At 30.6% G+C, this 27,984-nt stretch overlaps 4 protein-coding genes across 9 annotated transcripts; 1 reads left to right on the top strand and 3 right to left on the bottom strand.

Moving 5' to 3' along the window:
• Positions 1 to 609: 609 nt before the first annotated feature.
• Positions 610 to 2,375, bottom strand: LOC122535147. The gene is made up of 2 exons (XM_043666398.1): positions 1,413 to 2,375; positions 610 to 1,019 (listed from the first exon to the last, which is right to left on the bottom strand). Exons 1-2 carry the CDS (start codon positions 2,373 to 2,375, stop codon positions 849 to 851), a joined length of 1,134 nt encoding a protein of 377 aa, XP_043522333.1. The 3' UTR covers positions 610 to 848.
• Positions 2,376 to 3,505: 1,130 nt separating this feature from the next.
• LOC122535187 lies at positions 3,506 to 8,429 on the bottom strand. The gene is made up of 3 exons (XM_043666488.1): positions 8,348 to 8,429; positions 6,983 to 7,181; positions 3,506 to 6,206 (listed from the first exon to the last, which is right to left on the bottom strand). The coding sequence occupies exons 1-3, from the start codon at positions 8,390 to 8,392 to the stop codon at positions 4,093 to 4,095; spliced, it is 2,358 nt and encodes a 785-aa protein (XP_043522423.1). The 5' UTR covers positions 8,393 to 8,429; the 3' UTR covers positions 3,506 to 4,092.
• Positions 8,430 to 11,584: 3,155 nt separating this feature from the next.
• On the top strand, positions 11,585 to 17,899 carry LOC122535182 (probable cytochrome P450 301a1, mitochondrial). 3 transcript variants are annotated; one of them, XM_043666475.1, is made up of 11 exons: positions 11,585 to 11,847; positions 13,102 to 13,179; positions 14,211 to 14,589; positions 16,049 to 16,165; positions 16,276 to 16,352; positions 16,449 to 16,650; positions 16,733 to 16,895; positions 16,968 to 17,137; positions 17,327 to 17,405; positions 17,485 to 17,688; positions 17,776 to 17,899. In XM_043666475.1, exons 1-11 carry the CDS (start codon positions 11,805 to 11,807, stop codon positions 17,881 to 17,883), a joined length of 1,620 nt encoding a protein of 539 aa, XP_043522410.1. In that variant the 5' UTR covers positions 11,585 to 11,804; the 3' UTR covers positions 17,884 to 17,899. The 3 variants fall into 3 exon arrangements, with proteins under 3 accessions (XP_043522410.1, XP_043522412.1, XP_043522411.1); XM_043666477.1 differs by having other exon boundaries at positions 11,586 to 11,861; positions 13,106 to 13,179; XM_043666476.1 differs by having other exon boundaries at positions 11,586 to 11,861.
• Positions 17,380 to 27,567, bottom strand: LOC122535183 (probable cytochrome P450 49a1). 4 transcript variants are annotated; one of them, XM_043666478.1, is made up of 11 exons: positions 27,377 to 27,567; positions 26,289 to 26,494; positions 25,327 to 25,573; positions 22,798 to 22,914; positions 22,251 to 22,327; positions 21,963 to 22,158; positions 21,700 to 21,859; positions 21,129 to 21,298; positions 20,891 to 20,969; positions 20,562 to 20,759; positions 17,380 to 18,024 (listed from the first exon to the last, which is right to left on the bottom strand). In XM_043666478.1, the coding sequence occupies exons 2-11, from the start codon at positions 26,485 to 26,487 to the stop codon at positions 17,917 to 17,919; spliced, it is 1,551 nt and encodes a 516-aa protein (XP_043522413.1). In that variant the 5' UTR covers positions 26,488 to 26,494; positions 27,377 to 27,567; the 3' UTR covers positions 17,380 to 17,916. The 4 variants fall into 4 exon arrangements, with proteins under 4 accessions (XP_043522413.1, XP_043522414.1, XP_043522415.1 ...); XM_043666479.1 differs by lacking the exon at positions 27,377 to 27,567 and adding an exon at positions 26,599 to 26,725; XM_043666480.1 differs by lacking the exon at positions 26,289 to 26,494.
• Between the last annotated feature and the right edge of the window lie 417 nt (positions 27,568 to 27,984).

The raw sequence follows: 27,984 nt of genomic DNA, 5'->3' as shown, positions 1-27,984 counted from the left end.
TAGCGTAGGACAAGGACAGACATATATGTGCGGTAGACAAGGAAGGTGATAGCGTGGGACAAGGACAGACATATAAGCGCGATAGACAAGGAGGACGATAGTGTGTGACAAGGACAGACGTATTTGCGCGGTAGACAAGGAGGGTGATAGCGTGGGACAAAGACAGACTTATTCACGCGGTAGACAAAGAGGGTAACAGACTACGATAAGGACAGCAATATAAATTTGTTCCGGGATGATCCACTTATCTAGGGGTGATCCACACGGTGCATGCTTAAAGAGCATGCTATTTGATTGCTCATTAGGCTCATTCCGATCTTACCTTTCTTCTAATTTTTTTTTGTTTGTTTCTTTTGCAAGCAGAATTTTTACAGTAGCTTCTCTGCTATGTATATAAAACAGTGTAATCAATTTAAACATCACTGTTCTGGTATCAATTCTGAACTCAAATCTAAACCAAAATTTGGCTCAAACGTAATTTGAATCCATTACGAATTTTAGGTATGCAACAATTAATATCTCAAGGTTATTGAAATCGATATAAGTAACCATTTTATAAGTAACTATTAAGTAGGCATTCAATGGTATAATTTTATAAAAGAAGTATCGTACGTTAATATAAGATTTCAATATTTTTCGCTCATTTAATTAAAACATTATAGACATATATTATAAGATTAAACATACGATATTGGCAAAATGAATTTGGTCTTCACCAAATTATGTGCAAGTCAACATGTTAAATAAGCATTCGGTTTTAGTCATCATTTAGTCACGAATTATACAATTGAATTAAATAGCTCATCTTTGATAGTTAGTGAGCTTTTCTTTTTATTAACGCGAGGTTTCTAAGGAAATTGAGACAGGTGCTTTACTATGTTTTTGATCGCGGAGGGTTTCACGACATTCTCCATATTCCCTTGTATCATAAGACGTTTACGGTCTTCATTTTTCTTTGCGAGTCGTTTGTTTCTTCTGCCCTCATAAATGGGATGAATTGTCGCCTTACGTTCGTTTGTCTGCAATTTTCATTATCTCATGAATTAATTCATTTTACATTTATTATGTTATTAGGTTTTTTCTTACACAACATTAAGACAAAGCATTACACAATTTTGCTCAATAAATATCAAATCTTAACAAATAAATAAATAATCTAAATATGCATGTATGTAAATATTTACATACTATATATTTACTATATGTTACATGGCGGTATATTTTTACCGTTTTTTAAATATATACCAAATATAGTAATACATAGTAAATATGTACGCGAGTAAATTAAAAATATATATGTACATATAAATACATACATATACATTTATCTATTTATTTTTTATATAAATATATATTTTTTACATTTGTAATATATATTTATATAATATTTCATGTAATTTATATTATTTCACCTGTTCAAGGTTTTCTTGAAACACGATCGTTTCGTACGGAGAGCTCTTCGATATTTTATTACTTTTAGGACGGGCCCTGTTCGTCCCTTCAAACGAATCATCGTGAAACATAAAACGTTGAGATCTGTCCTTAGCTTCTGACTTCCTCCACTTTATCACGGACCTGAAGCACTTAAAGAATTTATTTCTACCCTTGAACCCTTTCTTGGTAGTATTCCTTTTCGAATCTCTCTCCATCTTCAAATTCGTAAATTCAAATTTACAAATTCTCTCCAACGTATTCCCCTTGCGATTGTTCGGACTGCTTTCCAAAATAACACCTGTCCGATTTTGCAGTTCGACTCGATCTCGTCTAGGATCGAACGTAGAGGGATCGTAATACGCTCTCCCTTCGTAGCTACAGACTTCGATGTCATTTATCGAATCGCACTGTACATAATCCTCCTTGCAATGTTTCCTATCTTTCTCATTTATTTTAAAATTATTTTCTTGATCGTCGAAAGTTCCAGCTGTTGACTCTAGAGAGTTGTTACTTTCAGTACAATTTCTTGTTTCAGCGTTTGAGCATGCAAGTTCTTCCGGATATATTTTACTTGCTTCGACACTCGAAACAGGAGGAACTTCTGCTTCATTGTTTTTCACTTTGACAGAGGTATCGTGCTTTCTGTTGTCCCTTCCGTAATACCTCGTGAAAAATTCGTCATTCGCTCTGCAAACTTCGTTTTTGTTCTCAAAAGAAGCAATTATTTTCTTCACAAAATTCTGAGACCTATTGACGGATTGTATCTTCTTCGTTTCGTCATTGACATTCCCTGAGAAACGTTTCCTTCTTTCTATAAAATCCTCCACAGTGTAGGTTCTGTATTTGTCTTCAGTCGAAGTAGAATTATCTTCTAATTCTCTCTTGTTGTGCGCCGTTTGAATTTCCAAAATGTGCGACGTGGATTTTGAACGTAGCGTCATCTTCTCTTTATCAGCTCTCTCTCTTTTTTTTTTTTATTTCAAATGTCGACGCGTTTAATTTAGCAAACCTTTCTGCTCTACTTTTTCACTTTCTATACTTATGTTTACTTGGTCTGTACTTATGTTTACGTCACGACATGTAACATCGTAATGACAACGTCTGTAATTAAATTTGCTATTCGTTACTCCGGCAGATAGTAAATATAGTTAAAGGTCGTTCGAAATTATACATTAACATTTAAGATATGGATTGGTCTCTTCATCGAAAGATGGCGATACATTTGATATTACAAATTTGTTAATTATCATTCAGTATGAAATAATTAATTTAGTTGTTTGATCGTAATAGAAAGATTGTGATGACTTGTGCTGCCGATACAAAATTAAAATTTGCCGCGAAAAACAGATTCTGAATCCTTTTAAAATTTAATCGAAAAGCCTCTATCAGAAGCGCCACCAAAATTCAAATTTTCAGCCAGAAATATCTTGTTTACCGTGTGGAAAATTTCATTGTACTGGAAACTTTAGCTGGATCAACGGTGATGAATTACTTTAAGTAGTGACTGAAAATTGAAAATCCTCAATTTTGGGGGAATCGACATTTGAAGTGTCTTAAATCACTGCGCATTATTGATCTTAACAATTGAGGGGAAAAATATACAATTTTATTTGGATTCACATCCTTTATTCTTTCTTAACCATGCTATTACATTATATCCTTATTACAATATCATTTCATTTCATCTTTTTTTTCTAAAATTATAACAAGTACTGCGAACCCCGTTTCAAAAATATTGTTTCGTATCGCGAGAAATGTAAAATATCTAATTAATTTTAGTATCGTTGAAATTTTGAAACATTAAACTCTCGCAAGAAATTCTCTTTTACAATTTTTCCTTAAATAGATTTAACATTATTTATTAATTTCATAGTAATGCTATCTATTTAAGGAAATAGATAAATCTACTAAAATTAAGATAATACTATAATTTATAAAATTAAGATATTAAAGATAATAGAAAAGATAATAAAAGATAATAAAAGATATTAAATCTACTAAAATTAAGATACTAAAATTAAGATATTTCGATATTTTTAAGATCTTTTACATTTCTCGTGATATCACTTACACAGTCATTATATTTATCTATTACTATGGCAAGTGAGTTTACGTTAAAATTAATCTTACATTTGTGCATTTTATTCCATTTCAATTTCGACAGTCCATCGGTTTTGAGGTCTTAATAATAATTGCGTTGATTCTGAAATATATTGTCGGACAATTGTTTTGTAATGTTACAAAAAAAAAAAAAAAAAAAGAAAAAACGATTAGATCAAACGTTTTTAATTCAGTGGAGTTACAGAATTATCAACTCCCTATACTTGTAAAACTACTCACTCTATAATTATAAGACTATTTACTTTTAAATAGTATAGAGTGACTACCGATGAGTATGCTGGCGTTTGTTCAAATCGCTAGGCACGATTGGAAAAATCTTTTCAAAGGCACAAATTCCAGAGAAATCATATTTTATCGAACATTCTCGTATATCGCTTCGTGCAAATCATTTTCACGTGTATCCCTTATCTAGTCAAATGGAAAATTAGTCTCGAATATAAAATAAAATAGAACGAAAACGAATAGAATGAAAACGAATAAAATGAAAACAAATAAAATCACGAATTTATGTCCAATCGCAATGCTAAAAATTTACTTTTACGGAACGCCATAAATACGTCCGGCAATCGATAGCGGTTTCGGCGACCATTTTCGTCTGTTGGTAGACTTACGTTCAAATTCGATATCGTTGTAGCAGATATTATCCGCAGTCGATGACACGGAATTTAGTACAGATTTATCAGAATAGCCCGAATCTATCACCACGGTCTCGTCGATTTTGAACAGCTTCTTACCGATGTTGCTCTTGCCAGAGGTTTCGCACCTTGTCCATTGCGAATGTTCGTCCTCGCTTTTGATCGGACTGATCAACGGGGAACAACAATTGCTCGATAATTTGGAGATGATACTCAACAGGGAGCTGCTTCTCGGTAGCTTACGCTTGTATATCGGTATCCAGTAAACGAAATCGTCTCCCTCCTGTTTAGTTTTTTTTTCCACCGTCAGGTTTCCCATGGTTACGCTCCCACTGTCGTATCTTTGCATTCCCTCGTCGCATTTCGAAGTGGATGGTCGTTGATCGTAACTATCGAGAGAAGTATCCGTGTCCTGGAAAGTCGACGTGACGTAAGATGTTGTCCCTGACTCGGTGCAGTCGTCTTCCTCGTTTTGATGCATCATTTTCTTGATCGCAGAGATATCCTCTTTCTCCAGGGCGTTCGCTACCTGCTTCACGAAACTATCAGAGCTCCTATCGCGTCGCGACTTTGATAACCTCATTTTCTCGAAGTTTCGAATAATTTCCTGTATCGTGTTCCCCTCGTGAATCCATTGTTTGTTCCTCGCCAGATTCTTCTCCAAACCTAGGAACTTGGTGTACGACCATTTTTCGTCGACTTTCCTTCTCTTCTCTCGAGAACGGATGTCTACCAGTTTCTTGTCAAACACTTTCTCTTCGATGTTAATCGAACTCCTAACGGCGTCGGGGTTCCTCTTCTTCACCTTGTTTCTTGGCGGACGAGGAACCTCCAGCTGCCTCACTACCTCGCAAACCGGGATCGGGGGATATTCGTCGTTTGATTGAAAGTTCAGACTTTCGGACGAAGTACCGGCGTAACTTCGATCGAAATTGTTCATGCTCGAGTCGGTCGATCGATTATTTTTCGCTGACAACGGTTTCACCTTGTTGATTGAAGATTTTATGTAATTCTGATCAGCACTATCCACGCTACTCTCGAAGACGGCCATCTTCGCTCGAATTGACTTGGTCGATCGATTGTTCCTCCGTAATGACGATGTCCCCATGCTGTTAATACTTGAGTTACTTTCGTAGATGAACGTCTTTTCGCGAACCGATTTCATTGCTCGAATATCAGCCGGTAGTAACAATTTCTCCTTGTTGGATGAAGGTTTCGTGTAACTTCGATTCAAGTTATCGATGCTTGAATTACTTTCGAAAATAGACGCCTTCGTGCGGACCGAGTCGTTCGATCGAATGTTCTTTTTCGACAGCAACTTGTCGGATGAAGCTCTCGCGTAACTTCGATCGAGACTGTTCAATTTCGAATTACTCTCGAAGATGGACGCCTTTTCTAAAATATTCGGGGACAATTTTCTAGACTTTGGAATACTCTTATATATGTTCAACAGATTCATCGCTCTGTTTATAGAGTCTTGTTGAAGCGTAGAGAAATCCTCGGTAGTACTATCGCAACCAACTTTTAGTTCAACTTTAGGTCCTGGTATCACGAAAGAGGAGTTTGGCGTAGAAGTGGCGCGAACGTTAAACTCCGTATCCGCCGGTTCTATCGGAGCTGTTGGAACTCGAAACATATCGTTCTCTTCTTGTCCGTCTTCCTCAGTCGCGTCATTTTGCTTCCAGCTCTTTTCCTGTTCCTTCCAGGTCTTTAACTTCTTCGCGTAGAGGTTGTCGCCGTCGTCCAAATACGTACTTTCGAACTCCTTGGAAAAGTCGATCTTCGGCCCGGGCGGTAAAACGAGATTTAGATTCCAGAATTTTCTAGAGGGCGACCTTTTGGGGAACGTTTTGCTAGTTTGTTTAAGATACTTCGCCACTGGGATGTCTATGTCGAAAATGTCTTCTGTGCGCTGCTTAAAGCTAATTGACGGCAATTCCTCCTGATGACACGTGGTTATCTTGATAGGCATTTTTGTTGCCTTTTGAGTTTCCTCGTTCAGATTTTTTTCAACATCTGAAATTAAAAATCATAGGTGTTAGTGAATATTTGAACGGTGTAGAATGATTGAAATACATATCCAAAACTCTTGTTACAATAGAGTTTCTTATAGTCGAACCCTCGTTATCCAAATAATCTGTTCGACTAATATCCTATTATTAAACAAGCAACAGATACTTGTACCAAACTGTTCTATCATTATATGTTTGCCATGGTTTTCATAATTTCAAAAAAACTAAAATACGAGATACAAGATTTTGCTGAAAAAAATATTGATGAAATATCTTATAAGAAACTCTCTTTAAATTCGTGATAAATAAATCAACGCTCATGTGTCTTAAATATGTTTTCGCACACTGAAAGAGTGAATGAAGAACAAGTATTTGATAATTAGCACAAAACTTTGAAAAAAAATGCAACTCTACAGAAGTATATGTACGCTAAAGAAAGTCAGACAGTTTAACGGCTAAAAAAAAAAGAAATAAATATTGAAAATGAGATATTGAATATGAAATAAATATCGAAATAAACTTCCCGATAATTTTCTTAATCTCCACTTGAGTTTGACATTACATTTAACATCAAAAACGTGATTGTTCTATTATCCCTAAAATTCCCTTAACCGAACACTTTTGTTTCCCTAATTAATTCCGATGATGATTATATATATTAGAATTGCGATAAATGATGAGAGTGTAAATATATTTATGCGTAAATTATTTATATATATCGAACGTATTAATAAATAAATATTAATAAATACATACATATATATATATATTAATAAATACCTGATGAACTAGAAGTCGATGAATTTATTGTAAGTTTTTTTTGAGGCGAAAAATTTTTCCAGGGTGATGGACGAAGTTCAAACGGCTTAGTTTTTAATAGTTTCGGCGGACTCGTGTATTTGTTTAAGTACCAATCCGGAATTGATAGCTTTTGGAGAGACTGTTGGACCTTCAATTCCGGTTCTGTTAATTTTCTGTCCTATTGAACAAGAATAAAAAACTAATTAATAAAATATTCAGATTTATTAATATCTACTAATAAAAATCACATAAAAGTAATTTTCCCTTGATGGATTCTTCAATTTTATGGTTGAGACAGATTATAAATTAATTACTATCGCTGGTTCTTTTGTAATAATCAGTACAATAATGTATAAATAATATATAGAAGAAAATTGAAAGAAATTAAAGTTGAATTAAGCTGGATTAAAAATGAATCAATAATACAAATTACATAAATCAGAGAAGGAATTATACAAATTGCAATTGAATTAAAAATTGTGTAAATTAAAAGTGAGACAAATAGATTTTGGAAAATTTTATCAACATTATATATTAGCTCCTTTAACTTCTTTAGTTATGTTTAAAATATTTAGATTTTCCAAAATCTAAAAATCGTGCACAAACTACGCGATTGAAGTAATTCATCAACTGTATCATCCATTTAAGTATCCCCTAAACATCTTAGAAAATATTTTCTTTTTTTCAAAATTTCTTTAAAATTTCCAAATAAATTTTCCTTTTATACATATATACATACGTATATATATAATTATATATTTCTTTCAAATTATTATAACTGTACAACAACTTGACCTTGAAATAATTTCGAACGCCGAAAATTAAAGTTGAACTAAGCTTGAAATTCATACTTGGAGAAAACGTTGGTTTTGACAGAAAAGGAGAACGCTTCGAATATTTATAACATGTTAAGTTAAATAAAAGGAATGATAAAATGCTGGCAAATTTCTTGATCAAGTCGTTTGGATATTCTTCGTGCCATGAGAAACATTTTCACTATATTCATATGTTTTCACGTCTCTGAGGCGTTCTTCATTATGAATTTCAAATTAAACTCTACAGCTACTTTTATATATCTAAACATATTTTCTCATCAGTTACACGATGCAACAAATGAAAATATATAATTAAGCGGAAAGGAACATCGATAACTTTCAAAACTTTTCTTGCAGAATACTCTGGATACCATCCAAATTACGTGGAAAATATTTTCTTTATCGTGATCGTTGAATAGTTTATTATAATATAAAAAAAAAGAGAGAGATTAAATATATAAAACTTACTTATATATTTACAAATATATAAAATTTACTTATATATTACAAATATATAAAATCAACTTACACATCTACCATGCAGCATATTAGATTTGAACCACGTTGCTGACATTTTTGAAATTTTCAATTAATATGCAGGTCAGAATCACTCCCAAAAGAAAAGGGGAAAAAAGCAGAGAAGACGAAAACCACGAATAAATTAATTGTCAAACACTAAACAGTTGCTCAGGAAACAGGTGTTCGATGTCTTCTCTCAACACATCACCGCACATTTAAGTGTGAAGGAAACCGTTCGCGTAAACAACGTCGACGTAAACAAGGAAGATGAACAAATGGTTGTTTCAACCCCTGCGAACTTGTTAATATACCGGTAACCCCACTCCTGAAACATGAAGAGGAAATTCTTATTTCTAAAAGTACGGTTATTTGCAATGCACAGAGATTGGTCCTAGAGACATTAAGCCTGCAAATGAACAATGAAGAAGCTCAACCAATCCGAAATGTTTCACGAGACAGGTAAGAAACTTTATTAGCACTGTCTTTCTTGACAAGTGAAATTTTGTCCAGCTGTTTTCAAATGGATTTTCATGTCCTTCCGCGACATAGCGACCTTTCTTCTGTCAACAAATTTTCTGTATTAAGATTTACAAACGTTGAGTTATTGCTTGGGAACCAGGACTGGACAATACTCGAATGATATACGAGGGTCCAGTTAAGTGTCAATCTTTAGCTTTCTCGAGAAACGAAAATATTCAAAATTTTTTCAATATGCACCTTCATAACTTCTCATCAATGTAAAAATCAGGAAATTTTAATTCGCAAAGCGACATAGTAAGAATCGATATTCCCTCCTTTTCAAATATAATGAATCGAATCGAGTAATATCTAGTTAAAAAGGATAATATGTACCTTATTCAATTCATTATTTTTGAATTGTATTATTTGAATAATACGCAAGTCTGTTCTATTCTAACACATATATATTTATGCACATATACATTTATAATATAAATATAATATTATATGATATAAATATTATTTATAAATATAATATAAATATAATTTAAATTCAATGCGTATCTAATTTCTTATCACTGACTATGTCGCTTTGCAAATTAAAATTATGAGAGGATACGAAAAGTTGTATATTGAAAAGCAAAAATATAAATAAATATAGTGTTCTAATTTTACTATTTGGAAAGATGGTATAATTCAATGTTTACACGACATTTTTATAATTACTAGGAGTTTGTAATCTTGATTAAGAATCAAACAATTTTAAAATGAATTAGAGATAGATTATATTTATATTTTATATAATTAAGATTAATTAAATCAAATGAAGATAATGTAGGAAATAATTTTACAAAGTAATTAAATAAGTTAATAAAAAAGCGTATATGTTATTGTTAAGATGGAGACTGGCTCGGACGTGCGACGAAATTTCTGCAGAAGAAATTCCCTCTCGCTTCGTGCTCAGTTCGGGTATCTTCCTCGGTCCAACCCTCGTCCGGATACCCTAACTCGGTTTATCTGCATCGGTTGTAACCATGAATCGCAACATCGGAATCGACCCATGGTCCTTAACCTCGAGTGGCCTCTTCTACGAGATCGGCAAGGAAGTCTTCTCAAGCTTCAAGGCCGCAATTTGGTTAACGTTCGCTCACAATAAGATTCGATAACAAACAAATAAGAACACTATTTCATACATTTAAAATGCAATTAAATGACTACCGCATTTATGGCAAATATTCTGAAACTCTTCTTTCAAGCCTTCGTAAAGTTTGTACAATACATTGCAGGATAAGAAAGTAATTGTAGTGAAGAAAGCTCACGATGTTGGAAGAATAAATACGGTCAGTGTTAATTTGCTACCTGCAATAAAAACATTACGGTAAATTCTTCGGAAGCGTTTACCTGTTTCTTTTCTTAAACATTGTTAAACTCATTGCCAACGTTGTAAATTGAAATCAATGTTCTTCAGCTAGTACTTGTCACACTCCGCTAGATATACATTCGCATACGTGAATAGATGAAACTTCAAATACTGATTGCATCTTACAGTCTTACATAAAATTATTTATGTGAAATAAATAGTTAATAAAATAAAATTTATGTATAATAAATAATTAATAAAATAAAATTATTTATGTATAATAAATAGTTAATAAAATAAAATTACTTATGTATAATATAACAGTTAAATAAAATAATTAATAAAATTGCAAACGTTGCACTATATACTGCTATAATTATATTCAACGAAGGCAATTTGCATGTAACAGTTAGATATTTCAAGCTAATAGCTCTGGTATTAAAATTATCGTGTCTGTCACCGTTAAAAGTGTTTGTACGCATTTGCATACTCAAATGCCTGTGCAACACCTTGTTTCACCACAAAAAGTGATAATAAATGAGTTCATAATATTTAGCGGATAATTGATAATTACATGCATGAAGAGTCATTGAGGGAAATGACCTGGTTAAAAATATTATGTTTCCTGAAATAACGTGTTTCCTGAATTCGTGGCTTGTACAATTACAAGTGATATGTATCAATACACGTAACGTATCAAGTACAAAAATAAATAGTATCACAGTCTGGCAAATTTTATTTGTTTCTTTTTTCCTTTCATTTTTATAGCAATTAATAGTCATCTTTATTTTACGCGCTGATTACGAATTTGAAATCTACATACATACATACTGATTCGTCACTTACAATATTCTAACGTCTATTGCAATAATAAATATTATTATCGAAAATCCTTCATTTCCCAGTTTGAACATTTAAATCCAAAATATTTTAATATTTATAAATAAATATTTAGTTTAAATATTAGTCAAATGGTAAAATAATTAGTAAAATTAGCAAAATAAAATAAATTAGTAATAATTATTAAAGTAATAACAATTAATCATTATTATATTTAATAATTATTAAATTAATAATAATTGATCATTACTAATAATTAATAGTTATTATTAAATTAGTAATAATTACTAATATTACTTCAGTATAATAATTACTTCAATCTTTCACTTTAATTACCAACAAAGTTGCGACTCGTTCAAAAAATAAAGAATAATAAAGGAAAGCTACGCAGTTTTATCTGCATAATTTCCCACAGTGAAGTTTTTCCAATCTTTCTCTGGACGTTGGCGCGAATTAAAAAAAAAGTGACGGTATTCGGTGCATTCTTCTCGAACAACACACCGTAGTGCCTCCACCAGAGCAGCTAATTCAAACGAACCGATGGAAGGAGAGACTACAAAAGTGGGGAGTTCACTTGGGTTAGATACATACTATAGTTTCGTTTCCTAGAAGAGTACTCTAAACACTTCACCGCGGTTTTATACGTCCGCGGCGTTCCATCTATCAAATGAATTATTATTTATTCATTTCACCGAATGACAAGTGTTGAAAAATATTTGGCACAATAGTAACATCGTCGAATCATTGAAAAATTAGATGTAATGTATAATTGCAATATGACCCAGTGTAATTAGTGAACATTTCGTTTATGTTAGAGGAGTTACCTGGAGCAATAACGGGACCAATCCGAGGTAGGAAGTAGCAGGTAAGAATTTTGATAAATGGTCTAGGTAGTAATATTATGTCGCGCATAAGTAGACAGTCAAGGCTCTTTCTCTTCAAAATTGTTCGTATACCTGAAATGAAAAATTGTCAATATATTAAACTGCTATGATTTCGTTAAAGAAAATTGTACAATAATTCAGTTCAATCCGTTGTATAATAATTCGATCGATCCAAATTGATCTAAATGAGATTTTTAAATCTCATTTTAATTTTGACAACTCTAAATTCGTTCCTTTCTTTCAAAGATGTTTATCATGCAGCGGATGTTTGTCAAGCAAAGATACACTTATTCTCGAAATTCAAATATTCAAATCGCTGAAAAATTTCTTCACGATGTAATAAAAAAAAAGTTACTAAAAAAAGGAAGTAAGAAACACAAAGAGAATACTTGAATCTCTGCGAACATAAAGATCGCTGTATTATTCGCGTGGGAAGTAAATTTAAAGAAAAGAATAAGAAATAATTTGGAATTTTTTCTTATTTTGTTTCTTTAGTATTTTATATAATATTTAAATGTAATGTAATTTATTGTTAAAGAAGGGATTTGATGAAAGCAAATAAGTAAATTATATCGTTTGAACATTAATTATTATTAATTAATAATATATCGATTAATGTCTTATTGTAAATATCTAATAATTTTACTTTAGATATTTTACTTTATTTTATTAACATTACTTTATTTTACTTAATTTTTACTTTATTATAATATTTTACTGTATTTTACTTAACTTTTACTTTATTTTACTTAATTTTTACTTTATTATATTTTATTTTATCTTATTAACTTTACTTTATTTTACTTAATTTTTACTTTATTATAATATTTTATTTTATTTTATTAAATTTATTTTATTTTTACTTTATTATAATATTTTATTTTATTTTATTAACTTTATTTTACTTTAGAATAATGTGTTAATATTCTGTTCGAAAAGAAACGAGATAATAATTGCGTAGAATATAATCAAAGGGTAAGTAGAAATCACGAGATGTGAGAGTGAAAGTAAATACAGCAAGTTCGCTTCTAATGGAAAGGAGAAATTTGCTTGCTGTCTTTTTCGACAAGGAAATTGATTAACCGTATCAAAGTTTATCCTTACTTATTTTTATCATTTATAGATTGTTATCATCAAATAGAAATTATTAACTTTTTATACAAAATGTACAATGTTTCTTACAAAATCGTCGAATAATTATTAATTTTATTTTTATATTAGATAGAATGAAACGTGTTTCACAATTGATACGTCGATTTACGCAATCACGAAACGACCTTCGAAGAATTTTGTGCTCAGGTAAGAAAATAGCAAACGATCATTTTCTCACTTGTACTTGAATAACATTGCCATCCCATCGTTATTGAAAAGTTATTATTATGATGGTCGAAGTGTAATTTCTAAATCGTGTCACGTAATTTCTTTTGAACGTGTTCGTCGCCCAAGAGATTTCTTTTCATGAAAGTTACCTTGCCGTTTGCGTGGCTACTTGCAATTTAAAAATTATATTCCTTTTGCAATAGGATAAATAATATTTATGGACTTGTGGACTCTAATCTATCTGAAGTAATATTTACTTTTTAAAATGTGCCAATCGAAGAATTATAGTTTTATTTGCATTGTGATATAGCAAAAGCATTCTAGATGATTTAGTAATGAATTTAAAATAAAATCTTTTTGTCTATTAAAAATTATACTACAAGATTTTACTACAACTAAAATTATACTACAAGATTATACTACAAATAATTGGTACTAAAAATTATACTACTAAACTACTACTAACAAAAAAAATTACTACTGAAAATTATACTACAAGATTATACTACAACTAAAAGTTAATACTACAAGATTTTACAGATTTTGTAAATATCACATTTGTAAAATACTCTTACCAACAGCTCTTTAAAAATTTGTATTAACTTTATCCAAAACACAATTCATTTAATCTTCGTAACTCCGATGCAATTAAATTTTTATATTTCAATCTCACTCTCAATTTAGAAAATGAAAAGTATTTATAGCTTTTTAAGACGTTTAAAGCTTCGTCGAAAAATTGTACATACTGTTGAGAACTTCTACAAACTCAAGATGCTTTTTAATTTTAAAGAAACACAAATGGCCAGTTTGGTTTAATTTTATAAAAGCCACCAACGATGGTTAATTTTAGTAAATGCAACTCCTGGACGTTAGCAGGGAAAATTTCCCAACAATAGTAGCAGTGACTTTCATCTGAAATTCAAGTAACATTAACATTCATCTCAAATTCAAATCACACTCGTCTCGCATACTTTTCATTATTCATCGTCCACCTTCCTGCGTTCGTATAGATGCGGTGACCACGACGAGTGACTGCACCATCGATCACGATGCAACGATCCAAACGAAGCCGTATGAGGATATACCAGGACCAAAGCCGATTCCAATCTTAGGAAATACCTGGCGTCTGTTTCCAATAATTGGCCAGTATCAAATATCAGACGTGGCGAAATTGTCGCAGATATTCTACGATGAGTACGGGAAGATTGTCCGTTTGACTGGCTTGATAGGTCGACCGGATTTGTTGTTCGTTTACGACGCTGATGAAATCAAGAAGATTTATAGGCAGGAAGGGCCGACTCCATTTAGACCATCTATGCCATGCCTGGTTCATTACAAGAGCGTTGTGAGGAAAGACTTTTTCGGAACTCTACCTGGAGTTGTTGGAGTGTACGTAATTGGATGCAATATACAAGATATCCTGCTACTTAAACGGCTAAACTACATTTGTAGACTTTATGTAATTTCTTTTTCTTCTTTTTACGTGTAAATAGAAGCCCTCGCAGTTTGGCCGTTTGAGTTCGGGACACCCTATATAATATAAAATGTGACAATGATACAGTAGATATAGCTATTTCTGTAGTCGTAAGTGCATTTTTCAAATATTATTCTTTATACGATCGAATCCAATCATTGCTAATGAGTATACTTTTTGATGAAATTTTTAGAACAATGAAATACATGTAATTTTTTATAAGAATGGTGTAACATTGTATGCGTTTTATACTTCAAGTATTTCATTCGTTATTCGCATATGTTGTGATCATAGTATTAGCTTCTTTTTCATGTATACAGTGTTTGCTTAAATGACCACAGCTCAAGACGACGCACCATAAGCGTCAGAAAGAATATGTCGTAAAGTGAATGTTGTAATCATTAACTTGTTAATTGAAAAAGTCATTGCTCAAACTGTCGACACTTTACACATGTACATGAGCCACGTTCATAGGCCAAAGTGATGAACTTCACTTTTTAAATTCTTTTTAAATTTTGGAGCCAAAGTAGTTGATCAATACTTAAGTTTTTTATATAAAGATAAATTTCTTTAATAATCAGATTTAACGCCATTAAATGACAAAAATTTCATTATGGACTCAAGAACCATTATGATTATTAAAATATACTATTTTACGTATTATTTTATGCGTTTTACAAATAAAAATTAGTTTAGACAGAGTAGATAATAATTGAGTTTAGACTTTAAAAGGAATTTTGAAGAAAAATATAGATTATATTTTGTTTGTGAGTTTCAATTTTCTTTCTTTATCCTGTTTTGCGAAGTTAATCAATTTGACAAACGACCGGCTCATATGATAAAATATGCATCCAGGAATTTTTTATCTCGAATATTCATCATTATGTTCAAGGGAAGAGAAAATTGATTAATAATTAAATTTGATGCTCAATGGTTAACTTTTTTGTTAAAGAAGTTTCTGAACAAAAATTCAATCCAATTAACTTGTTGGATGTATTGTTCATTCGACTGTAGTACTTAAAGGTAAAAAAAGAAGCTTAAATTATTTCAATAGCATTATTAATAATTTTATCTAAGTAGCTATATTTTGACCCTAATTTTGGAAGCTAATTGTGAGTGAAAAATCTGATAAACGTAATGAATACATAAATAACGATAATAGGAATAACTTATGCATATGTTTATTTTCTACGCAAGTTTCTTCGAATTAGCATCATCATAATTATTTGGTTGGACTATACTGACATCGTTTGCTTAAATTGAATTTTATGTTAATAAGTCACGCACGTGGTTTTCCTTCACCTTGAAACTATTCATAAGACCATAAGGAATGAGGTAACGTGTACATAATTAAATATTGACACTTCTGTGTAGGCACGGAGAGCCATGGAGAAAATTTCGTACAAAAGTCCAGAAACCTGTTCTACAACCGCAGACGGTGAAGAAATACATAGCACCTATTGAGATGGTTACGTCTGATTTCATACAAAGGTGATCCAAAGCTTTGTGCTCTCATGAATACACAGCTTACAGCTTTATACTTCAAAAGAATAATGCGATTTATAAATTTAAAAGCTGCATAAAAATGCGACTCTTTTTAGAATTGAAGAAATTAAGAACGAAGATGGAGAACTGCCAGCAGACTTTGATAATGAAATACACAAGTGGGCTCTAGAATGTGGGTACAAAAATATGTAGTTGTGTATAATTTTTAATCTTTTAAAATTAAAAATGAAATTAGTAATCATTGGTTTAATTGTACATGTATACACAGGTATAGGTCGAGTTGCTCTTGACGTGAGATTAGGATGTTTATCGGGCAATCTCACACCAGATTCAGAACCACAAAAGATCATCGACGCGGCGAAATTTGCTTTGAGGAATGTGGCAGTGCTTGAATTGAAGGCTCCTTATTGGAGATATGTTCCCACCCCTCTTTGGTCGCGATACGTACGAAACATGGATTACTTCATCGAGTAATTCAAATTTTATTTTATTTTTATTCCCATTTAAAGTTTAATAAAAATAGTAATTGATTTTGATTTTTTGGTTTTTCAGGATATGCATGAAATACATCGACGCAGCGATGGAGAGATTGAGAACGAAGAAAGCTATCAACGAATTTGATTTATCTTTGGTGGAAAGAATTTTAGCCAAAGAAACTGACCCTAAAATGGCTTATATACTCGCCTTAGATTTGATTTTGGTTGGAATAGATACAGTATGTAACAAAACGAATAATTTTTTGTTATATTACGATATAGAATCTAAATATTAATGATATATATTACAGATTTCAATGGCTGTTTGTTCAATATTATATCAATTAGCAACTAGGCCAGAGGAGCAAGAAAAAATTTACCAAGAACTTGTTGAAATTCTCCCTGATCCATCTGTACCTCTTAATACAAATCATCTCGACAAGGCTATTTATATGAAAGCCTTTGTTCGTGAAGTTTTTCGGTATAATTGATCACCTTACGAGGTTAAACAATCCCAATCTTATTAGTTAAATACTATCAACATCAATCAATATTATATTTATTTTAATATATAAAATACACTAGAATATAAAATATACCAAATTTTAATCTAATTCTAGTCTAATTCTAATCTAATTTTTTCATTAAAAAAGTATCCTATTTGTTTTAGAGTATATTCTACGGTGATTGGAAACGGTAGAACATTGCAAAATGATACTACAATTTGTGGTTACAAAGTACCAAAAGGGGTGAGTAATTTTATTATAAACATTTCTCAAGACTTAGTTCATTATATGTTATAATTATTACCTGTTATTATTGTTACAGGTACAAGTCGTGTTTCCAACCGTGGTAACAGGAAATATGGAACAATATGTAACAGATGCAAAAACATTTAAACCAATGAGATGGCTGAAAGAATCTTCTGATGAAAGTTTACATCCTTTTGCATCATTACCTTATGGCCATGGCGCACGCATGTGCCTAGGTAGAAGATTTGCCGATTTAGAAATTCAGGTGCTGCTTGCCAAGGTATGACTGTGCTATTACTGTTTGTAGTAGACATATATGTATTGTTTAGTCATACATATGAATAATATTAATTTTATTCACTTTTAGCTGATAAGATCTTATAAATTGGAATACCATCATAAACCACTTAAGTACAAAGTTACGTTTATGTATGCTCCTGACGGAGAACTCAAATTTAAAGTGCTCCAAAGATAGTCATGGTTTGTACTTTAACAATTTAAAAAATCATTATCTATCAATAAATTTGAAATTTAAGGGTCCCTTAGGTGTATACATAGGATTAATGTAATACTGTAGTTTCTCATGATGATATTCTATTTTGTAACGTTGCAAAATCTGAAACAAAAAATTGTTACAACATTTTTTATAAATGCACATATTGTATAACAAAATAAATTATTATCTTCGATTTTAATATAAGAAATAAAATTATTTTATATAAAATAACGTGTAAATATCAGTATTTTCTTACAAAAGTAGGGACGTTCTGTTTAATCTTTTCTGAATTAAGAAATAAAATACAAAGAACTCTCAAATTCATAAAATCATATTCATTATGATATTTTGGAGCCAAAGGCGGATCAAAATGATCCAATATAAGTATAACGTAAATTTGATTATTATTATGTGATTATTTTGTTAAAAATAAATATTTCAGCACTGTCTCCCAAAAACATTCCAAATGACTCGTCTCTGAAGTTTGAAGATTAATATTTGCCGAGCCACTAAACAAAAAACGATAAATTTAATGGAATAAATTACTAGATCAAAACATTATACAATGACCTCAATTTCATTTTTATAACATTGCTTTAATCATTCGTGAAGGAGACCATAAATCTGACATGGTGTGAAATTATTACTATTAGAAGTTGCATGTGTTTGTAATAGTTAATAATGCAGGATTTAATAAATACTTTTCTTCTCAAGCTCAAATTTTTTCATGTAATGTACTTTTTATGTAGGCTATTACATACCCACCCATTCGTAAAAAAACTCTAATTACCGAGTTAATACAGCACAATAAAAAAAACTATGTGTATATTTTGTACTATCCAAATAACGGTATAGACGTTCGTGTAACAGATTAATGTCAGTCTAAAGAAGTATGCTACCTGATGACGAAGATAAATGGTAGTGGGATAAACCGTTCATTGTTCATGAGCATTCATTGTAACAGTTGACAAACTAACGGAGATTGTAATTAAGGCTAAAAACGAAACTTGTGGTAACCAAACTGAACTATAACTGAAATACAAGTACAAATGGAGGTTTTTTTCACCAACCTCCATTTTTAAGAAAATCAATTTAAAAAAAAATGCAAATTTTTCGCTTCAAATATCTTTTGTATTTTAATTGTGTATATTCCCTATAGATTCTATATATTCTCAAATAATATGTAAATAATATATTTACATATATTTTTATAACATTATTAAATTCAAGTTGATTTGAAGTTAATAATTGATATTCAATTACAATACTTTTTGCAAATATAAGTTGTTAAAATCTTGATAATCATATTGAAGAGAAGGAGGTTCGTAGTATTTTCTTTCTCGTTTCTCTCCAGTTGATTGTAAATAAAATTTGTTAAATATGTGCTGCCCTGATGGCTTCACAATTCTGCTTTCTACTCTACTCTCTCCTAGCTACCTCATTATAATTCCCCTGCTAATAAATGCTTATTTTCTTCTCTTCTATTGTTTCTTTCTGTTCGCTAGCTAAATTGTTTGAAGAGATTAATATTTTAAGAATAGAAAAGGTGATGGGAGTGGTTTCCTACAGGTGGAAATGGCACGACCCTGATTTTTTTAAATGAAAGAATATATTAATTTCTCGTTAGTCTGACTTACTTGTGGTCAAATATTTTTTTAATTCTTTAATTGTGATTATTAGGGGTGTGCGAGAACCCGAAAATATCGAGAACGGTCGGGACGAATCGGGAAGAGGTCGAGGTAAATACACAGTTCAATTTCTTCTGCCAGTGAAGTTATTGGAAACATAGATTCTAAGAATCTTGTGACCTGTTGTAAACGAATGTGTGACTGCGTGCTTAGTACTTGGACATTATGTACGCTGTTGAGCAGTATCGCCGAGAAATTCGAGCAATTCAGACGTATATTTCAAAATCTGTGTGAATTTAATAAAGATTAAAAATCTTTAAAAAAAATGTCGAGTGATAGTGAGAGTAAAGTTGTGGTAGCAGGAAGTAGTGCAGAAGATATCGTGCAAAGAAAAAAGGTAAAGAGAAGCTTTGTTTGGGAACATTTTCAAAAAAAAGATGATATAAAGGCGGAATGCACACATTGTCGCCATGAATTTAAAACTAAGTATGCAAATACTACTGGTTTATTATGCCATTTAAAGTATATGCATATGCACATAATGTATGTTTACTAGAAAATAAACTGAATCGATATAAAATTTGTCGCATGTACAAAATGATACGCGAAAGATTGTTAAAGCAAAAGATATAATAGAAGGAATTGCTCGAATGATGGTTTTAGATCTGCGACCTTTCGATATGGTTGAAAGCGTAGGCTTTAACGAATTATTTAAGCTTGTTCCCAACCCTTTCCCAAATCCCAACTCTTTCGGGAATACCCGTTCCGATCCCCAAAAAATTTCGTGTTCCCGACCCGATCCGATATTTCGGATTCTCGCACACCTCTAGTAATTATAGTTACGCGTACTTCTTTTTAAAAAAAAGATTGGGAATTATACTCTTTCGCCTCTACATTACACTTTAAAATGTTAGTCCCTCCCAAATTATTGAACACATTAAAATTTCAATATCGATATCTGCAATAGTTTCGAGGAAAACAACTTGCAACAGTTGTAGCTTTATAAAACAATTAATATATATTAATTACCTTACTAAGAACAACGAGTATCTCAAGTTCGGCAAAACGTCGACCAAGACACATTCTTCTTCCGTAACCGAAAGGAAGTGACGCAAAGTTGTGATACACACCATCACTTTGCAACCATCTTTCGGGCAGAAATTCCTCGCTGCGTGGAAAATACTTGTCCAGATTACTTATCACATAATGTTGAAAAACCACTTGTACCTATTAATCAATTTTTATTATATTATAATTATAATAGGATATATTCATTTATAGCAGTTTAATATTTTCGAAAAAATTGTAAAATTTTTGCTAGTAATTATACTCAAATTAATATAAGAATTCTTTCTTACGCCTTTTGGTACACGATATCCTTTGATCACTGTATCTTTGGTCATGCATCGTCCATTGCCAATAACCACTGGATACATTCTAGTAAAAATTATATTTTTATTAAATATTGTAAATATAAAATAGCTTCCTAGTCTAAAGTAACTTGTCCCAAGAGTAATTTTTGTACTTAAAGGATGAAAAATGACCGTTAAGCTTAAGAATCTTAAATCTTAAAATCTTAAAGATCATCGTACGTACCTGAGAGTTTCTTTAATGCACGCCTTCAAGTATTTCAGTTTATCCAAGTGATTCCCATTCAGCTGCATGTCTTCACTCGGAAGCACGTTACGCACTTCCTCGTAAGCGAGATCTTGCTTCTCAGGATGCAAAACTAATTGATATAAAGTCGATGCTACCGCGCTGGAAGTCTTGAAATGATATTGAAAATTTAATTTATAATAAACTTAATAAACTTTGATTTAAATTTGATTTAATTTAATTAAGATTAATAAATTTAATTTAATTTAATTTAATTAAGATTAATAAATTTAATTTAATTTAATTTAATTAAGATTAATAAATTTAATTTAATTTAATTTAATTAAGATTAATAAATTTAATTTAATTTAATTTAATTAAGATTAATAAATTTAATTTAATTTAATTTAATTAAGATTAATAAATTTAATTTAATTTAATTTAATTAAGATTAATAAATTTAATTTAATTAAGATTAATAAATTTAATTTAATTTAATTTTATTATGTACTAATAAAATATAATAATAGTATTTGTTTATTTCATCAGCAAATAATACAGAAATACTCACTGTATCGATGCCAACTAAGAATAAGTCAAGTGAAAGTATAGTAGCTAATTTAGTGTCATTTTCTAAAGCCAACACTTTTTGTAGAAGAGACGGTTCCTTGGTTGACTTTTTTATTTCTTTAATCTTTGAAAGAGCGGCCGCTGTGTATTTAGACGTTATGCTGAAAATAAAAATTAATCTTCATTTATACTTTGTATTTTTGTCATTTATATTTGTTAAAATATAATTGTTTTGCAATTATATTGTATTTTATTGAAATTTACCTTACGATAGTATCGAGAGCATTCACATATTGTAGCCATGTAGGCGTATTAAATAATTTCCAGAATGGAATCTTTAATTCCAGTATTCCCACATTCTTGAAAAATGTTGTAACCGCATCGATTAATTGCTGAGTTTCCATATTGGCATCATCATCCAAACAACCCAATCGAACGTCCAACGCTATGCGCGCAATAGCTGTAAAAATTTTTTCACTAACGTTAACCTTCACTTGAAAGAAAAAAAACTGATTTTTTTCAAACCACCGCTAGGAGCTATTTATTACTCACATTCTAATGACCATTTATGAATCTCGTTTAGAAAATCATTAGGCACCTCATCATCTTCGTCTCGTATTTTTTTTATCCTAGAAGTTATGATGCTATATATTACAAACATCCGGAAAAATTTACTTTTAATTAAAATATTTAATTAATACATTAGAGTTGTATTTTCTAATATATATTTATTATAGAGTATTAAGTTCTCTACATTGAACCACGTAGGAAAGTATCTTCATAAATTAAAAATGTTGATAAATTTTAAAAAAATTTCAGGATTATAATTGAATAAATTAATAAACTTCCTAAAACAAACTAAAACACTATGTGAAATGAAAAGATGTTTTCAAAACAGCGTCAATGATTCAACAATTTGAACTATAAATATTTTATATTGGTCCATGTTTAGTAAATAAATTTTGCAAACGTTACAAATTTTTTGAAGAAAAATTAGATGAACCTATCACGAGCAGGATACAAGAAATCGGGGTAACAAAATAAAGTGAAAGGTACATAATGTGTGCATGCAACATTAAAATGACCATTTGCGGCGAACCTTTGAAGAAATGCCAAGCTCGCCTCCTCAATAGCGCTAATGTACATTTTCGCTGTTCGTGGTTGTAACATTACTTGTTGTACTTTGCTCCGGAAGTTATACCAACTCTCACCATGTCTGCAACAATCGTTTACGTTAGTTACCACTATTATTCTACAACATTTTTCTTTTCTTAACTTACGTACGAAATATAAATTAGACAGTTGGAAAATTAAAGGACATTAGATAATCGACGCAAACCTCTAACAGTACATATACATATACATATATCCAGGAGTCTTATTGAATTATTTTATACTTTTAATTATGTAAAAGAATTGCTATTATAAAAATTATTCGTAAATTACAGAAAAATATAAAATTCATTATTCAATGAAATATTCTTTTCATTATTCGTACTTATCATGTATTTCACGCGGTCTCAGTGAATTACTGTATCAATTAATACATTGTCATAGTGTCATATTTGTTATAATTCGATGAAATTAAGATAAAAACGAAATCTACAAGAAAATGTCAAAGGTTCTGCTCTATTTTTCCTAAATTGATACTGAAAAATATAATGGATGTTTGGAATGATGTCACTGATAAATAGAATTGATTTGTTCAATATATAGATCTATATAATTGAAATTGAATTGAATTTAGAGTACCAAAAAATCATACAAAAATAAAATATAAATTTATATATTAACAATTTGAAAAACCGAGTTTTTAAAATATAAAAATAATTATGTATATTATTTCTACATGTTATTGTAATCCTACGGTTCTTGTAAACATTTAAAGAGTTTTTAATTTAGAATCTCACTAAGCAGGTACATTTTTTTCAACAAATGTAATGTATCTTAATAAATTCAACATAATTTTTTGTTCTGATCTTAATAAATTCAACATAATTTTAGTTCTGATCATTATGAAAGAATATACAAGTTAGTGAGTGAAATAATTAGAAGTTAGGATATGATTTAAGTAATGCAAATCTTCGTCATACACGAATGAAAGGGTACACATCCATGCAAGTGAAAAGTGATAGCGTAACACGCATCAATATCTGATTGCACAAGACTTACTTTCTAGCAAATGATATGACGTGTATAGCATGCAATGTTTAGATCTATCCTTATTTAGACGAAACTCTCGACCAGTTTTCTTTTTTCCTACGTATGACCATTTCTGACATGAATATCATTTCCTATTAAGTAAATGATTGATTGCTTGTTGCATTGTATTTACATAATATGTTGTGCAATTTATTTTTTCTAGTATCGAGTTTCTTTTGCAATACAATAACAAAGAATAATCACATAATTAGAATGTATCAATATATATTTTGTAAATATTCTGTATAAATATATACTTATACAAAATATTTTCTAATTCTAATTATTTAATTAAATATTCTAATTATTTCATTATTATTTGTCATTGTATTGCAGAAAAGAGTTTATACATATAATATATTGTAACACAATACACAAAATATTGTAACATACGTACACTAACAAAAGCTCACGAGTTAAAGCATATGCAGAAAGCATAGTGATATTATAACAGGTTTTCAAACACGCGCCGCTTTGACGAAGAGTTCAATATGCACAGCAAATATTTGCGATCGCAGTGTGGTTTACTAAACGAAAGGTTAAGCAATATCACTAAAGCACTGAAAGACTCATAATTTCAATATTTGACCATTGCGATGCTTAATGAAGTCTGTATACATGTTGGACTCGTGAGAGCTCACAGATAAGTGCAAATATAGAATATTTTTACCTATTCAATATCTAGTATTGAATTTGATGTATTCTATTATATTTCGTAATATTTGTAATATATCAATCACTGTAGAAGCGTCCTTGAAAAATTTTAACGAAACTCCTCATTTTGAAACATTTATTCATAAAAAAAAATATAAATTACATAAATTATCAGATTCCCAAAGTTTTTTTATTAATGAATAATGTTTATTAATGAACAATATTTTATGTTTTACATCACGCTATTGAATTATGTATAATTTTAATGCATAATTCATTCTGATCTATCTTCCTCCGTCTCTTCGGAAGCCTCGTAATGCCAACTCTCCAAAATTTCCAAAAGCAAATAAAGAAATAAACACTATCAAATATTTCTAACTGATTACTATTTCTTTCATTAAAAAATTTCCTTCGCGGTAAATAAATGTAAAAACGCACCTCAAATGATATTTCGCTAGCAGACTCTAAAATGGAGAAAGATAATAGGTCAGAATGTACATAATTGAATGGTGTAAAACATAAAATATTGTGCATACATTATTCGAAAAAGTGATGAGAAAAAATTGTGGGACAATTGAATATTTTATTAAATGAAAGTTAGGATGTTCAAATATTGAGGAAATCTATTTCTTCTTCTTCAATATTTACCAGAGTTATCTCTATCCTTCATTTCAACTTTATCGCAAGAGAATTTGTTTTCCTATTATAATAACATTATAATAACGTCTTATAATAACATTTTTCTAAAATAAAATCAGAATGTAATACCTACACGGCGATTACGCCAGCGTTATCTCTGAAGAATTCCTTTCTGAGTACGTGTTTGTAATAATTTAATGACGGCATCGAAGGTCTATATGGCATTTTCTCCTCTTGCCTAAAGATACGCTCGATTTCATTCGCATCATAGATGAACACCATATCTGGTCTACCTAACAAACTTTCTATTTTGACGATATCTCCATATTCTTTGTATAATCTCATCGATACTTGATCCACTGCCTGGATCTTAAAGTCACCTAAAATGAATTCATTTTTCATTTTTAGATCAAATGGAAGTTGTCATGGCAATATTATAAATATTATAATAGTAGTCGACATTGCATTCCATAACACCGTCGTAATTACACGTATGTCAACTTTCTTCGTTCATTACATATTCTGAACATTACAGACATCGAAATCAGAACTACTTACATGCATTTGTATGCATATGCACATAGCTGCGTAACAATTCGCATAAGAATAGAATAGGTTGGCATGGAAATGAATTACAGTAGAAATTCGTTTATCTATACAAGACCGTTCGGCCAATCGAAGAGTCCGGATAATAGAGGTATCCTCCACATCCTACTCTTATTTTTTTAAATGATAGAAGATAATAGAATAACAGAATTTGATCAAGTATGATTTCAGTGTATCTAAGACTCAATATTAACTGATTCGTATTAATTAGATAAATTAGTTTTACTGTATTACAATTCAATGTTTATTATAAGACGAACAAATTTGTTAAATTCGATGATAATACCGTAAAACTTCATTTATTCGAACCAATCGAGAAACGAACATCCGGTTCATATAACAGGAGTTCAGTGACCCTCCTCAAATTTTGTTCATATAACATGATAATATTTCGCGCTCATATAAACAAATTTAAGATTTCATTTAATCAGGCAAAAAATCCAATAAACGGAGTTCTATTGTAGTTTAATTAGATAAATCGGTGTGTACCTATGAACGGTATAAATCGCCAGGTATTGCCCAAAAAGGGAATTGGTTTGGGTCCAGGAATTTCAGCGTAAGGTCGACAACGCGACCAACCTTGCTCCTCGATTTCTGTCGTCAAAGTTTCTATAGTTCTAACGACGCTGCTCGATCGTTTAACGTTACATTCTACTAATTTAGCAAATTTATAGCTTAAGATACTCATCTTCAGTCTGCAACACAGAAAAAAATGGTGACGAAATTTTTACGAACTTAAGGATAAAATTTTTATGAACGTCTGCTACTTTCTTTGGAGTAAATTAATAAATAATAATACATAGAAATTATGAGCTTTCGTTTGCATAATTGAGAGGATTGCGGTTGTGAAAACCGTGGTGGCCCTTTCGAGTGAAACCGTGTAACTTAATTGTTTTGTGCTATTTACTGAAATCGTACGGAGAAGTCGCGATGCACACGGTGTCCTGAGATTTGCGAGATCAAACAAAAATGAATTTTTTTTGAATAAATTATAATGAAAGGAAGTATTTCAAAAGATTTAAATAAATTTATTAAATAAGAGGAACATCTGTGTGACTGGTATATCAGTAACGAGAATCAAAGCAAAATATTCTAATCAAGAATATTTGCACGGATGTAATTGTAGAGCGGTAAAATTCGACGCATGCGCTCTTTCGATTTGCTCATACGATTACCAACGAGCGAAAAGAACGAAAAGAACGAAAGGGAAAAATTAATTGTTAATTTTTCGCAAAATTTGTAAGTTTACAAAACTATTATAGAAAAAGAAATTGTAACTTGAATTTCCATCGCTCTGGTAATTCTGTTGTCAATTTTATTTGTATTAGACTCTTCTTTCTATTCTTTCTTAGAATGGTATTTATATTATATTTCTTTGTTTAGATGTATATGTTAATATACTAAAAATGGACAAAGATTCTAAATTTTCTAAAATTTGATTCTAAGAAAGTAAAAGTTTTACTGAAAAATTTGTTATTCTGAGCTATTATCTTCTCTAAGTAAAACTTTATCGACGTACGGACGGTTAGAAGAAGCAATCATTCAAAATATAATTTAGAATATCAATTTATACCTACTTTGTTCACGTTTGAAATTTCACAACTTCATTACTGTCACTGTCACTAATTTCAACCAACTAAAAGCTTCATTTAGACAAATTATTGCACATTTTAGTTAATTTAAATTTTTATTTTCTGCATGAGATGTATCAGGCACAACGAACCACTTTTGAATGAGAACACTTTCGATTGAGACAAGTGCGCAACTCGCCCTTTTATTCCTCAAGAGATCCGGCTGACTATTAGACATTTTACGAAAGTATCAAATAATTAAGATTGAAACAAAAAGAAATTTACTTCATTTTATTCAAATTCATTTATGTTACATATGTTTATATAATATAAATAATATAACTTGACATAATTGATTTTAACGGTTTTTTCAATCTTCGAATTGAATCGTTTTTATTTTTTGAAACAATGCTATTGGTCGACGATGATTTAGGTATTACTTATTGGAGGGATTCTAAGGTATCACGTGAATGGCGGGAGTTATAAATACTTTACAATTTTGTTCCTTTCACACGTATTAGAATACTATAATATTTATTTTTTAGGTCTTTTATCAATTATTATATAAAGTGAGTTAATAATGTATGAGCATACAATGAAAAATGTGAAAATAA

Source organism: Frieseomelitta varia, unplaced genomic scaffold (assembly GCF_011392965.1).
Source record: "Frieseomelitta varia isolate USP_RPSP 00005682 unplaced genomic scaffold, Fvar_1.2 scaffold_68, whole genome shotgun sequence".
NCBI lineage: Eukaryota > Metazoa > Arthropoda > Insecta > Hymenoptera > Apidae > Frieseomelitta > Frieseomelitta varia.
The sequence above is the reverse complement of the archived record's forward strand: the minus strand, read 5'-3'. Positions and strand labels throughout refer to the sequence as shown.

What these genes read in the sequence shown, in the direction of transcription:
- LOC122535187 (XM_043666488.1), bottom strand. Translation starts at nt 8,392, where the DNA reads ATGTCAGCAACGTGGTTCAAATCTAATATGCTGCATGGTAGATGT. An exon ending in ATATGCTGCATGGTAGATGT is followed by an intron (nt 7,182 to 8,347) that starts GTAAGTTGATTT and finishes CTTGTTCAATAG; the next exon opens with GACAGAAAATTAACAGAACC. An exon ending in ATCGACTTCTAGTTCATCAG is followed by an intron (nt 6,207 to 6,982) that starts GTATTTATTAAT and finishes TTTTAATTTCAG; the next exon opens with ATGTTGAAAAAAATCTGAAC.
- LOC122535182 (XM_043666475.1), top strand. Translation starts at nt 11,805, where the DNA reads ATGTTAGAGGAGTTACCTGGAGCAATAACGGGACCAATCCGAG. An exon ending in AATAACGGGACCAATCCGAG is followed by an intron (nt 11,848 to 13,101) that starts GTAGGAAGTAGC and finishes TTTTTATATTAG; the next exon opens with ATAGAATGAAACGTGTTTCA. An exon ending in TCGAAGAATTTTGTGCTCAG is followed by an intron (nt 13,180 to 14,210) that starts GTAAGAAAATAG and finishes GCGTTCGTATAG; the next exon opens with ATGCGGTGACCACGACGAGT.
- LOC122535183 (XM_043666478.1), bottom strand. Translation starts at nt 26,487, where the DNA reads ATGAGTATCTTAAGCTATAAATTTGCTAAATTAGTAGAATGTAACGTT. An exon ending in AACGCTGGCGTAATCGCCGT is followed by an intron (nt 22,915 to 25,326) that starts GTAGGTATTACA and finishes CGATTGTTGCAG; the next exon opens with ACATGGTGAGAGTTGGTATA. An exon ending in TCATAAATGGTCATTAGAAT is followed by an intron (nt 22,159 to 22,250) that starts GTGAGTAATAAA and finishes AAATTTTTACAG; the next exon opens with CTATTGCGCGCATAGCGTTG.
- LOC122535147 (XM_043666398.1), bottom strand. Translation starts at nt 2,375, where the DNA reads ATGACGCTACGTTCAAAATCCACGTCGCACATTTTGGAAATTCAAACG. An exon ending in TTCAAGAAAACCTTGAACAG is followed by an intron (nt 1,020 to 1,412) that starts GTGAAATAATAT and finishes TGAAAATTGCAG; the next exon opens with ACAAACGAACGTAAGGCGAC.